The 14604-nt window shown below is 36.6% G+C and overlaps 1 protein-coding gene across 1 annotated transcript in view; it reads left to right on the forward strand.

Moving 5' to 3' along the window:
- Positions 1–14604, forward strand: part of TECTA (tectorin alpha) — a 354553-nt gene that overhangs the window by 231303 nt on the left and 108646 nt on the right. The window contains exons 12-14 of the mRNA XM_075190731.1: positions 6428–6593; positions 9037–9449; positions 11874–12444. Of these exons, the coding sequence (XP_075046832.1) occupies positions 6428–6593; positions 9037–9449; positions 11874–12444 (1150 nt within the window). The remainder of the gene's footprint in view (positions 1–6427; positions 6594–9036; positions 9450–11873; positions 12445–14604) is intronic.

Genomic DNA, 14604 nt, shown 5'->3' on the forward strand with positions numbered 1-14604 from the left:
ACTTGATACTGCACAGGTTGACAGAGTCTTTTTTGTACAGGCTCTGAATGTGTTTTTTATACAGTGATCATTATCTCCCCATAAATATCTTTTCTTTGCTGTAAATAAATCTGGCTCTGGATAGCGGTTTGGGTGTTGTGGGTGCTTGAGCACCCACAATATTTAACCGTGTCTTTGTATTTTTCAGTCATGGCAGGGGTAAATGTGAGTAAAGCCAATAACTTTAATAATTTGGCTTCTATGCTATGGCAGCCTTTCCACTTAATGGTACATACTGGTGTTTTTAAAGTGCATATTTTAACATTTGTAAATGGCATGTAAATGGGTCTCCCATTAGAAGTCATTGATTCTATGCTTAACATCTCCTTTGGTATTTGTACTTTCCATCCCATTTAGTTTTGGGAGCATTCTTTGGAATGCCTACAAATGTTAGAAAACTACATCTAAAAACGAATCAGACAAGTTTGCATTTGACATGCTTTCAACCAGCGTGGGTATATACCCTGACTGAGGTCTTTCATACCTATAATTCATTTATTTGTCACTCTCTGTGTTCTCTCCAGTTACAGGGCCTCCTTTTCTGAACTGGTACCCAAAGTTGTACTGCACATTCAAGAAGAGGCATCATCAGTATTTTATGTTCTATATTTTGAACATTTGAACACTTTTGAGTCTGTAAAGTAATATCCTGCTGGCTTGAGATGCAACGATTTTGCATTGGCAGGCATATTTATCAATCTGCAGCGACAAGGCTGATTTTCTATTGCCATTATAGTCGCACTGTATTATTAAGATATCGCTGGGCCGGCTGAGCGATATTGGCCAAGATCGGTAAGGCTTAAGTTACCACTTTGCCGGGTTAATCATAATGGATATATATATGTGTGACCCAGCTAGCTGACGGTGGCCCTTTGATAGATTGGAAGAAGCCTAGAGGGGTTTTCTCCATTTGATAAATGTGTGCTTGTGTAAGGTGCTACCAATTCTATGATCCAACAGTATCTCATCTAAGGTGTGGGGCGCGAGTATATTTTAAGGCCTCAAATCCATAAAATTGAATTTCATCTACCATGTTGTCTCCTAAACTCCCTATGTCCATTATGTCCTATATTCTCCTTCATCATAAAATACAGGTAAACTGGGTTGACAGGATTTAATATTCAGATATGCATGCTGGCTGTTGCTGATGATATTTACTAGAATGTATTCCTGTATTTTATCTTTTAAAAAATAAAAACGCTCATTTTTTTTTATAGTTAAATACCCTCTTGATGCATTTATTTTTACCTTAGAAGCATGCCACACTGATTTCTGTTTTACCATGTTGTACTTGTTCCTCAAAGGAAAAAAAAGTGTTTTTACATAAAATACAATATAATAAAACACAAATAACATTATATACAATAAATATCTTAGAAATAATTTTTTACTTACATTAATAAACTTTTTTTAATTTATTTTCCTAATTAAAAAAAACATTATTTAAATAGTACTTTATGAAAATATTCTAAATACCCCAATTTTGTAAATGCTTTTGTTCTTGTTCATCAAAACAACGGACATTTGGAATGTCCCTAAATTTGCAAAATATATCATTACATAATGGAATATGGCAATGTGCAGTTCAGCTCATAGAGATACCTAATATACAGATGATGAATGATGAGGGTCCTCCGTATAGGTATTGGATTTGACCAGTAGGTAGATGGAGTTAGGCAGAAACACATTGACATGGATGAAATAACCAGAAACACATTGACATGGATGAAATAACCAGGAACACATTGGCGTGGATGAAATAAACAGGAACACACTGGGATAGGTGGAATAAACTGGAACACACTGGCATAGATGAAATAAACAGAAACACACTGGGATGGATGGAATAACCAGGAACACACTGGAATTGAGATAATAACCAGGAAAACACCAGAGAAGAATACTAGAAAAGCACTGGTGCAGAATTCCCAGGATCATGCTGTAGGAGCCAGGAGAAAATTTATCTGGCCAAGAGACTTCATAAAATGGCCCCATCTTGTAGTCTGAACAGATTTAAATAGTGAGAGGCAATAGGGGGTGTGGAGGTATGTTTTAATGAAAGAAGGAGTATATGTTTCATATAGAATATGCATACATGTGCGTGAGTGTGCCTAAGGATCCATGATGGCGAGCAAAATCTTTTTGTAGTGCCGGAGAGCAGAGGAACCCTCAGTTCCATCGGAGAGACAGAGGAGAGCGTGCTGGACTCTGGTAGATGTTTAGAAAAGTCTGGCGCATGACAGGATTTTTTTGATCCAGGGATTTTTCCCACAACTCAACCAATCAAACCATTGGGCAGATGCCGTGAAAAAGGACTAAGTGCGGGGTAAAGTGAAGACCTATTCAATGCCAAATAGTACAAAGCCATACAGAGATTTAAGATGTTGACCAATGTTCTAAAATTAATATATTTTTTTCATGATTTAAAGCTAGACAAAATTGCAGTGTTATAAGATTGTCTTTTTGCCTATGGATCTTTGATCTTTGCTTTATACAATTTCTTACTGAGGTTTTAAGTTCATTTAGGCTTAAATATAGTTTTTGCACCATCCAAATCTAGGTTGAAATGTTTTGTCTTATCTAGTATCAATCTAAAGTGTAAAAGTAGTTTCATATCACTTAACACCAGTGATTTCATTATCTTACTTATCTATAAGGATTTTTATTGATGGCACATATTTTCAGAGACATTATATCCCTGGTGTATAGTTTGTAAATGAAGAGGAGATTTTGATAAGTCTGAGATAGAACCAGAACATTGCTATTAAATTGATGATAAAGACGGTGCTGTAGACATTTGGAATAACATTGTTTACAGCATATTCTTTCACATAGGTCAACCTATTGTCCATTGGCCATGAACCGCCTTATTAGCATATAGAGACAGATAAGTGTGGTTGTCTCTGATAGAATCATTGATGAAAATTGTGGTTACTTTTCTGCAAATAAATAGTACATGTAAACAGGTACTTAGTACTGTACCAAAATTGTGTTAAGATTTTTTGAAGGCATTGGCACATAATTTGTGTATTAGTGCTAAACTTGTTAGAGCTGACATATTACCTGAAGGTGATCCTGACTCCTTTTAATATGGTAACTTTCACATGTCCATCATGTAAAATGTGCAATAATGTCCTCAAAAGATCAATAATATATCAATAAAATATCACTCGCATTTAAACCTGGCTAACCCATATCAGATGCAATTCCACATATGTGGTATATAGTATTACCATTCTGTGTAGACTTTCATACATTGGGGAAACCACCCAATTCAGGATAGAATTTTAAAGCATAAATCTACTATCTGAAGTAAATTTATGGAGAAGGCAATTGCTACATATTTTGTTGTTGTAAAACACTTAATTAATTCCAATTCCAAATAAATAGGATATGATGCAACAGGGAGAGGCTAAAAATGAGAAAGGAAGAATATTGGGTTTTAAAAAATGATACTTTGTATCTATATGGAGTATTTAGGGAATATCATTTATCTTCTTCCATTTAATTGTTTTTGGTTTGATTCGTTGGTCACTGAGCCTATTTGATTATTTAGTTTGTTATACAATAATTTATTATTAAATTTTATTATATATTTCTAAACATATCATTATATAGTTGTATGTATATCTTTAATATATAAGATACTGTATATTTATATTTAATCTACACAGCTACCATTATATATTCTATCCTTGCCTTTTTAAAGCTGTATCAGTTTGGTGAGCCCCCCACAGGAGTACACCAATAACAGCAGGTTGTTATTAACTGCAACATGTCATATGATAGTAACTAATACATTCATTGGTGTGTCCTGTCTAATCCTGTTTTTCTGCCAGGTCTGTTATTTCATATGCATGTTCTGTGTTTATTTCTGTGTACCATGTGATGCAGGATTCTCCTGTTCTTATTGGCAGACTTTGTATGTTATGGGTATTCCACCATTCTGACTGGTGAAATAGTTTCTGTGTAGGTCCCTTTAATGTCCATTATCATGTATCTAATAGTGCAGTGATTGATGGCAGACATTCCTAATTTTGTGTGTTCATTATGTTAGTTCTTTTATAAAATATAGTTGATATTTAGAAGAAGGCAAGACAAATAAAGGATTATGTTTATTTACTTTCAGTCCTGGCATTTTCCAAAATTGAATTTGGTTCTTAGGGCTAGATTTACTAAGCTGCGGGTTTGAAAAAGTGGGGATGTTGCCTATAGCAACCAATCAGGTTCTAGCTTTCATTTATTTAGTACCTTCTACAAAATGACAGCTAGAATCTGATTGTTTGCTATAGGCAACATCCCCACTTTTTCAAACCCGCAGCTTAGTAAATCTATCCCTTAGTCTCTTGAGGTGCCTGGGGACTACATGGTGTGACATCAAGCTATTATTATATAGCATTTTTTTTCTTAAGTGAGTGCAGCAATATAATGATATTTTAGCACTCATTGGTTCTCAATGGTCATGAATGAGTCAGAACCTAAAGGCAAGTGATGCTCAGGCACCAGGAGGAACTGCTGCTGTCTGAGTCATTCAGGCCTATACGCACTTAGGGACCGATGCTTGAATGCATTTGCATCTAAAACAGAGGCACAAAATGCATTAACACAAAAACATACAATTATGCTTTCATGCTGAGTCGTAATGATCTACGCGAATCAGCCTATAAACGTAACTGAGTGTGATTGCGTGAAGCAGGAAGACACACTATTAAGCGTATCATCAAGTTGTTCAGACGCCAGTTATCATCATCATCATCTCGGTGATGAATATTGATATTAAATGACCTTGTTAATAAAATGCCGCAAAACCCACCCCACAGCACCAGCATTTACAGCCTAGTCTGATATCGTCAAAATTGGGGAGAATGAACAGTGTGGCTTCCCCCTGAAAAACCTGCTACCAGCACTGGGCTCCGCCAGGCTTGGCTGGCAACACTATAACCGAGAAACATGCAGCATGTTAAAATTTCATACAGCACCATGGGTGTTGGTGTAATAAAGAGTTAAAAACAATAGATAAAAGTAATGTTTTGAAATTGCAAAATATAATATCTACTATATAGATGCCTAGTGGCGTGTGTGAAAAAAGAAAACCCAAGCTGCAGCGCCACCTGCTGGGCAGAGTTATACACTGACCTATATATTTCTTAAGGAGAAGTGACAGTTGGGAGTGGTTGGTGGTTGCCGGGGGTGACAGTGGGGAGTTTTTAACACCTTAAGTAGCTTGATAAAGGATGTGGCGATGAAGATGAAGGATGAGGTGATGGAGAAAAATGATGAGGTGGTCACATGTGGACAAAACCACGTTAAAAAAGGGTGCTTGCGTCGGGAAGTAACGCTCTTCCCCTGAGGAGGCCTGGGCTAGGCCCAAATGCATGACAAGAACCTTTTTAACACCTTAAGTAGCTTGATTTGACTAGAGAGCATGAGTATAATGCACGGGTTAACTTGTTTATATATATATATATATATATATATATATATGTATATATATATAAATATATATATATATATATATATATATATATATATATATAAAAATTTGTGTGTAAGTAGAATAATGTGTGTATAAGAATATTTGGCAGATTAAATCTAAATATATTAATAAAACATAGTCTCCATTTGTCAAAGTGCAACTCACCTCTGGACTGTGCACGTCCACTCTGACCTGGGATCATGGGAGGAGCTGCTGCAGTTGGGCATGCGCAGACGCTGCATTGTAGCCATATTGGTGTATATTGCAGCCACTTGAATGCGGAGAGAAGCAGCCTCTGTGAGTAGTACTGCAGAGGGCACAGTACTGGCTGCTAGATGGAAAAACAAAGACCAAATTTGTGGCAGCTGAAGGGGTTCCAGGCACCTGGAAACCCCCCAAAGTGCATGCCTGGGGATATGGGCAATCAACTGCCTCATATTTAAAATGGCTAACTCATAAGTTGACAGAACTGGAGAACTCTGACATTTTGGGCCTGACTCACAATGAAAGAGACTTCATAAATTGAAGAGGACAGAAAGCTAAACGATAAAACCAGTAAGGGCACATTTACTAAACATTGTAAATGTATCAACATTTGCACATAAGCAATGCGAACAATCAGCAATTATGTATCTAGTGCTAGTTTGACAATGAAATGTGAAGTGTGTGATAGGTTGAAATGGTTTACTTAAAATGTTGTACCTACATGTAATGTTAGTGAATGAGTTCTAACATTGTCAATGTATTCATCTGCCTGCAGGAATACGTACCAGAATGTATCATTCTGCATTTCTATTACCATTTATCTATTACAATACCTTACATGCATTCACCAACTATATAACATAAGCCAGGATAATTGAGCCATAACAGAACCTTTCAAAAAATAACATGTTTTTCTCTCTAATTCAGGCTGGATTTATTGGTGGAAATCTAACCAATTTCTTCAGTGTCCCTGGATCCCGATCATCTGAGATTGTCAATATTGAAGATAGCACAAATGTGAACATCCCAGGACGCTGGTTATTCAAAATAGATGGGAAAGAGATTGATCCAGCTAATGGTTGCAGTCTAAAAGGTATAGTGTGCAGGAAATATTGGGTGTTGTAATCGCATAATAAAGCAAGACAAAAATGTATGATTAGTAATGATTATGATTATGATTAATAGTGCTATAATTACCACTCACCATATATGTAAAAGTTACCATAAGTTGAGAGAACTGGAGAAGTTTGACATTTTGGGCCTGATTCATTAAGGAATGCAAAACAAACATTATGTAAATTGAAAAACAAAACACCTGTAATTCAGGTATTCACATGTCCGTATTCAACTACAAGCGGTTCTGAAGAAACATCTCTTGCTGAATAAGCTGTAGGTATGCTTTGCATGTTTGGCACTTGCCGTATTGAGACAGACACAATATACTGCATACGTACAATACACAGAATGCACAGAATTAAAAAAAAATCAATTATTGTCACCTGTTAATAATGTAATAATTAAGAAAAAGACATTGAAAAAGAAAGAAAACTTTTTTCCCACCAAATAAATTTCTCGAGATGTTCTCAATGCGTACTGTATATAAAATGACCTTTTAGAGTTGCTCTTGATTGCAAACACATGTTGTGGCATGTATACACGTCCGTCACCACAATCAATCGGGACATAAACCTGCCCTTTAACTGGTGCAAACGATATGACTGAAAAACACATAACTTAGAGATGCCCAAAGCTTGAATTGGATGCTGCTGTGTGCACTCGACCTTGACACGTCCTTACTGTACATTGACTACATGCATACTCCACCACCAATGAAATCGTAGGCTGTTGGAAACATCCTCCGTGGTTGAATATTAATTAGATGTACTTGCGTTCATTGGTCACGTTGTCTGTTTCTGAGCATGCACAGTGCAATTTTGCGCAAACTACCACACATATCTGTATTTATGTTCCTGTATGAATCAGGCTCTTTATTTACATTTGCTGAGCAGTTAAATACAAGCTGTTCAGCCATTAAAAGGCTAGAACGGCTGTGTCCTTCAATGTGATTACTGACAGAAAGTCTACAGAGATGTTTATCTAGAATTATGAACATGAGGAAGGTGTGTTACACATCTGAAAGGTCAAATATGTGCGAGAGTGGTTTATCTAATGTGGACATGGGTTTACACAACCAATAAGATATATGAAAACTTGTCGTTTCAAACAGCTATAATTAAACACAATGCACCCCTATCTGACCAGTATTCAATTCAGGGTCCATTCTAGAGATCAATTTACATTTATGGCCCAATATAGAACACAGAGAACATTCCAGGAACCTCTGTACAATGCAGAGAGTATTCTAGTGAAATGTATAAAATGTAAAGAGCATTTACGAGACCTCTGTAGAATCCTATTGACCCCTATATAAAAAGTTTTTTTTACTGAACAATATACAATACAGAGAGAAGCTAGTGCAAACTACTATACAATACTGACTGTATTCTGAATACCAAATCTGTGGTGTTTTTAAAATGCAGACCCCCACATTTGTGCTGGATTAAAAATAGAGACCCCCATATTGTCTAGCTTTATAATGCAGTCTCCCAAATCTCTAGTGGTTTTATAATGCAAAATCTTGATATCTCTGGTAGTGTCACAATGCAGATCCCAATAGTCTACTTTCTGGTCCCATTCTGTCTCTTTGCGAGCTGGAGAAGTGTGGGGAAGCCATTATATCCAGTAGAAGGCTACCAGCACTGATTTGTGGAGCAATTTGACCCCCTTCCCCTGATATCCAGGAGATTGGGGATAAAACTGTGAGACAAGGAAGACATGACATGCAGGACAGTTCATAAGAATACAGGAGACTTGACAGACCTACTATTTTGTAATTCAAATGATATTTTATGTTTAGTGGTCATTTAAAGTGTTTATGTCACATACACATTAGGCCAAGGAAATGTTTTATGATTAATGGGGTTATGAGCACATTCACAAAACTTTTATTGAGAGTTGTTTGTTCAAATTTGTGTGTGGTTTAGAAGCTATTTTAATGATATTCAACCAGACATGCTGTTTTGAAGTCCACTCCATCACTAGGAAGTTCAAAGGTTCTATAGTATAATACCCTTACAATGAAAAATCATTTTTTGTGCTGATGGTGGAAGCATCTTTCTTCCAATTGACATGGATGTCCCTTTGTCACCTGCACAGTTCTAGGTCTGAAAAAGTTCATTAGAAAGATTGTGTGTTCACCTTGGATACATTTTTTAATGTTGTGGTCTATAGAACTGTAGACCAACTGTTGAGATAGTGGACTGACATTTATTTATTTTCCACATTTTTTTTTTGATAGCTTGCCATGAACACTAGTCCTTTTTGGATCAAAAAAGAGCAATAGCCCTTGTTATTATTGTACAAATTAGTACACTTTGTAGATGGTTAACTTGAAGCACATGCCCGTAAAATCATCTTTATTTAAACATTTTTTTTGCAAACATAAATTCTCATTAAATTGTATTTTTTGTTATTAGGTCAATTTTTGCGCCAAGGACAGCTGTTTTGGGAAAATGCTAATTGTTCCACTAGATGTCGTTGCCTTGATTTCAATAATGAGATATCATGTCAAGAGACAGTCTGTGGCCCATATGAAGTATGTGAACCAAAGGAGAAATACTTTCAGTGTCTACCAGTTGAAAGTAGCACTTGTGTGGTCTTTGGAGACCCACATTACCACACATTTGATGGACTTCTCTTCCACTTCCAAGGTTCATGTTCGTATCTGCTAGCAAGGAATTGTCTTTCAGGAAATCATCTTCCATTCTTTAGTATAGAAGCCAAGAATGAAAATCGTGGAGGGTCTGCAGTGTCATGGCTAAAGGATATTTCTGTGGAGGTCTATTCCCATAACATTGTCATACCCAAGGGAAGTTTTGGAAAAGTAAAGGTGAGAATCAATCATTTATTTATCAATGCAGCAGAGCTACCTCCTCTAAAGAACTAAACACCATTGCATGCTAAAGTAACAAACCATTTTAATATTTAAGAATTTAAATATAAATGTTAATAAATAAATAATAAGTAAATAACAAACATGGATTAAAAGACCAACAAGAACAGTATTTAGTTTTAGTTGGAACTGACTAAATTTATAGGCAGTGCTACATAAATCAGTGAAACCAGGCTGCACTTCTTTAAATGAATGTGTACAAGATAATAAAATCATTTGAAAAGTGCAGCCAGGACAAATAAGACCACTGTGTATGTAAGGACAAAAGAAAAGATAGTCCGGGCACTCTAACACAAACAATATACTACTATGTGATACTTTGCTTTAAGAAATAATTGACAGTCATTAGAAAAGTATTAGTAGTGGCACAGTCATCGGTCTGACAGGGGATCTATTATGAAATGTTATAATATATTACAAAATATAATATAATAATATTCGTCTTCAGCCTGAAAAAGGCTAAAGAAAAAAAAAACCAAGATAAAATAAAAATGTTAACATTGATGAATCCAGTCTGACAGAAAACGAACCAAGTGTCTGAATAGAGTTTGTTTGAAAGTGGATATGACAATTAATTAACAAAATAAAATGATGAGCTTTAATCCCCACATTTTTTCATTGGATACAATAGAATTGATAGTGCATAAAAGATGAAGTAATCATATTTCTACTAATAAAATGTAAATCTTTCAGTCTAAAGATGTCGGGTCAATAGCATGAGACTGCGCTTCCCAAGGTTTGCTTTTCTAATATGCTCATTAAGTCAGATAAAGGTTTTTTGATACACATCCATGTCAATTTACTTCAACAACTGGAATAATTTGGCTCTATTTGGAGCCTGTTAACATCTATGGAACAAGTCCAGCTATTTCTTCCAAATGGATTTTCTTACATCCTCTAACTTAAGGGTTCATTAGGGGTAACAAGAACAGAAGAGAAACAGAAAAGTGGGTTGAATTCTAACCAAATGATTATACAAAAATAGACAAAGAGGGCTTTTAAAAAAATGTTTAAAGCTCTGAGACATTTAACACCCGAAGTCAATTATCTGAAAGATACGATAGAGAGCGGTAAAGAATTTAGAGACAGCCGTGTCTATAATACCGTCTGTTCTCCATAGAAAATCATGCCAAAATCTAAAAAGACAAATTAAGCTTTATTGAATAATCTGATATAATTTACATTGTGGAAAAACTATCAACTGTCCTTGCATCATTGGTCATGTGCCTAATATGTCCTTGTTTTGTGAAAATAATCAGAAGATAGAATGTTTCCCATAGGTGAAAGGATTTGGACTTTACTCAATTTACAATTGGAACAAAGATTAAACATAATTGCACCCTGCAATACTTTTCAGCATTTCTTACTTCTATTTTATGGGATATTTGGCAAATTAAACAAAGCTTTTCTTTTTAAATGAGTATCCACCTAAAGTCTATCTACTTAATGCGAGATACACGATGGCTCTCACATGGTGATCTGCAACTTTGAGTTATTTATGACAATGTAGAAATGTGTATCTCTTGCACACTCATAAATGTGCACTTGTAAAGTAGATAAATTACCCTGGAATTTTCTGCTGTATGAGATGGGTGGTGACTCGTATTCCTTACCTTGGTACAAGTCATGAGCTCATGCAAATACTGACCCACCTTACTAAAGCAACTTGATGTGTATTAGAGTGTGAGCTGGACAAATGTGTGGCCTGATTTTTCCTTTTCCAGCATGTTACAATGTGTTACTGTTTTGTGATGATGCAAAAGAAAAATAACAGCTTCAGCACTGTAGATATTACAATGAGCTACAAAGGGGTGACATTGGGGCCAACTTGAACATGTGACCAGCTTTGCATCACAGGGCAGAATTTTGGCAGAGGGTCCCAGACCCGGAGCGTCAAACATTTATATTTATTTTTATGGATTTATAGCAACCTATTTAATAAATGTAAGCACACCACCAACACTGGTATTGGTGTGATAAACATAAATGTCCTATTTTGTTATGTCATGTGACTTTAAACTTAAGCATTGCCACTGTATCTCAGATTAGGCGTTAGCCACTATTGTTGATTGAAAGCTGTTTGCATATCCTAAACACTGTAGAAGCATAAAATGATGCAGATATATGGAAAGATTGAAAAGTAGAAATAAATATGTGGCTAGATGAAAAAGCACACACAGCGCTTGCTTCCCGGAGTTTATTAATATTTGAAAGGTTACTGTATGAATGACTTACAGTTGGGTACACCATAAAGTATTGGGGAATTGTAAACCCCATAAGCAGATATTTTAAACTATCTTCTCTGAATTACAGCAAAAACAGAGATGAACTTAATATAAAATCATATTTTTCTTATTACAGGTAAACAATTTGATATTTTCACTTCCAGTAATCCTTGAACACGGAGCCATTAAAATATACCAAAGTGGATTATCAACAGCAGTGGAAAGTGATTTTGGGTTACTTGTGATGTATGATGGAGAACACTATGCTTCTATATCAGTGCCCGGCACATACATTAACTCTACCTGTGGGCTGTGTGGGAACTACAATAAAAATCCAGAGGATGACACCCTCCGATCAGATGGAAAACTGGCTGTATCTGTGATAGATTTAGGCGAGAGCTGGAGAGTGTATCACCCTGACTGGAAATGCTCTTCTGGGTGTGTGGATAACTGCAGTTCGTGTGATGCAGCTACGGAATCACTATACTTTACCTCAGAGTACTGTGGGTTTATAAATCTTACAGGGAGTGCTCTTTGGGAATGTGGCACTGTGGTGGACCCAACTGCCTTTGTCCACAGCTGTGTTTATGACCTTTGTGGAACCAAGGACAATGGCACTAGCCTGTGCCAAGCTATCCAAGCTTATGCCCTTGTATGTCAAGCATTGGGGATAACGGTGGGTGATTGGAGAACTCAGACAGGCTGTGGTAAGTACAATTGACTTCAATCTCAACACATGAGTCATATCAAAATGTGATGTAATTTTGCATCTGTTGATCTATATTCAAAGTAATACCACAAGCAACCTAGATACGTTACTTAGTAAAGATTGACATGTGAAATAATTGATATGCCACTTATTACCCAAGTTCCCACAGGTATTGTGTACCCACCAGAAGTATTTACTCTTTCACAGTTCACTGTTTCATTTAGATAGGACAGAGAAAAGCCCCCTGAATTTGGCCACACGATAGAGGTCTGTCCCCAATCTCAAGAACCACTTGTCCAGCATAAAGATGTCCACTATCGCATCATGGGTGTGCTTGGACAGTGATGGACATTTATATTTTGGCTGAATTTGGCAATAATAGATGTAATTTGACTGCCCCTTCTAAGTGAGAGAGAGCCTTAAAGTATACTCACTTCTGGTAAAAATAGTTTATGGGACCTAGGAAAATAGAAACATAGAATTTGACCATCAAGAAGAACCATTTTTCCAGCCATTTTATTGCAATGGGTTTTTTTTACATTTAAATCCTCTCAATACTGTTAAAATATAAAACCTTATAGTAGCCTTATTTTATTAGGGAAAAACACAAAGTAGTTCATGCTATATGATATGGCTATTGTCATTTTTTGTGTTTGGTTTAAATTAGAGATGCTCATTGAACCCTGTGTTTTGGTTTTGGTTTTGTATCTGGATTACTTTTGGGTTTTGGTTTTAGTTTTGGTTTTGCCAAAACCGCCCTTGCGTGTTTTGGTTTTGGTTAGCTATTTTTTCCAAAATCCAATTTTTTGGGCTAAAATCACATAATGTAGGTATTATTTTGTACCTACATTATTATTAACCTCACTAACACTAAATTCCAGTGATTTCCATTCAATTTTTACCATCTCACAGGTCTCAATATGCTTTTCATACACTTTCAGCCAAATAGTGCAGCAAGCTGGATGGATGTTAAGCGACAGAGCAACGAAACAAACACACTGCAGTTTATATCACATCTAGAAAACATTGCCACACACCAGTGTCACAAACTCACAATAGAAAAGTAATACAAGATGGAATTATCCTTGGGCCTTCCAACCCACCCATATATTGAATCTTACAAAGGACATGCACACTTTAACAAACCAAGCACTTCAGCGACAAGGGCTGCCACTTTTGTGGCTGAAGTGCTTGGTTTGTTTGGGCCCCCACTAAACCAGCTATCAATGCCCTAAAGGCAGGTTAGACCAACAGTGCTGTCAAATGAATTCTACACTGTCAAGATGTTGTCGTCATCATCTTCAGCATCATACTCACCCTCATCAGTGTGTACATCATCATCACAGACTATTAATTCATCTCCACTGGAATCCGCCATTACAGAAGTGTCAGTACTTGGATGTATTTGCCGGTAAAGGCCCTCCTCTTGGAAGATGTAGTTCATTTTGATGAACATCATCTTTTCCACATTTTTAGGAAGTAACCTTCTATGTCAATCACTGACAAAGTTCCCAGCTGTGCTGAAAACTCTTTCTGAGTACACACTGGAGGGTGGGCAGCTTAGGTATTGCAAAACAAGTTTGTACATGGGTGTCCAAATTGATTTTCTTCGCAGTATCGAAAGGGACTGTGTGGCATTTCGATTTCAATGAACTCTTTAAAATAATCCTGCACCATCCTTTGCATGTTAATAGTAGGATCGGATGGAGTTATGGCCGAGGTCACACTTTTTTTGCTAAATTCTTTCAAACCAGACCAGGGAGTAAATGTATCATAGTGCGGGTTGTACGAGTCGCCGGAAATTGGCGAGATGAAAGCTTAAATTTAAAGCGGCGCTGCCTTGTAAAGGGAAGTTTCCATTTACTAGGCAGCACCAGTTTAAATTTAAGCTGTCATTTCGCCGATTTCCGGCGACTTGTACAACCCGCACTATGATACATTTACCCCCAGACTGTTGTGGTTTGCCACCCGCATCATCCCTGCTTCTCTTTGGAAAGTGCAATTTCTTACGAGCAGCAGCTGCCTGAGAAACTGACGAAGGAGATGTTGGCAAGCCAAGGACCAGTTCAGCTGTTAACTTGCTGACCAGGAGCTCCTTGCATCTGTTCAGATCTTGGTCTTTTGGAAGCATAGAAACTACTTAGGTCTTAAACCTAGG

The sequence above is a fragment of the Mixophyes fleayi genome, chromosome 11 (assembly GCF_038048845.1).
Source record: "Mixophyes fleayi isolate aMixFle1 chromosome 11, aMixFle1.hap1, whole genome shotgun sequence".
NCBI lineage: Eukaryota > Metazoa > Chordata > Amphibia > Anura > Limnodynastidae > Mixophyes > Mixophyes fleayi.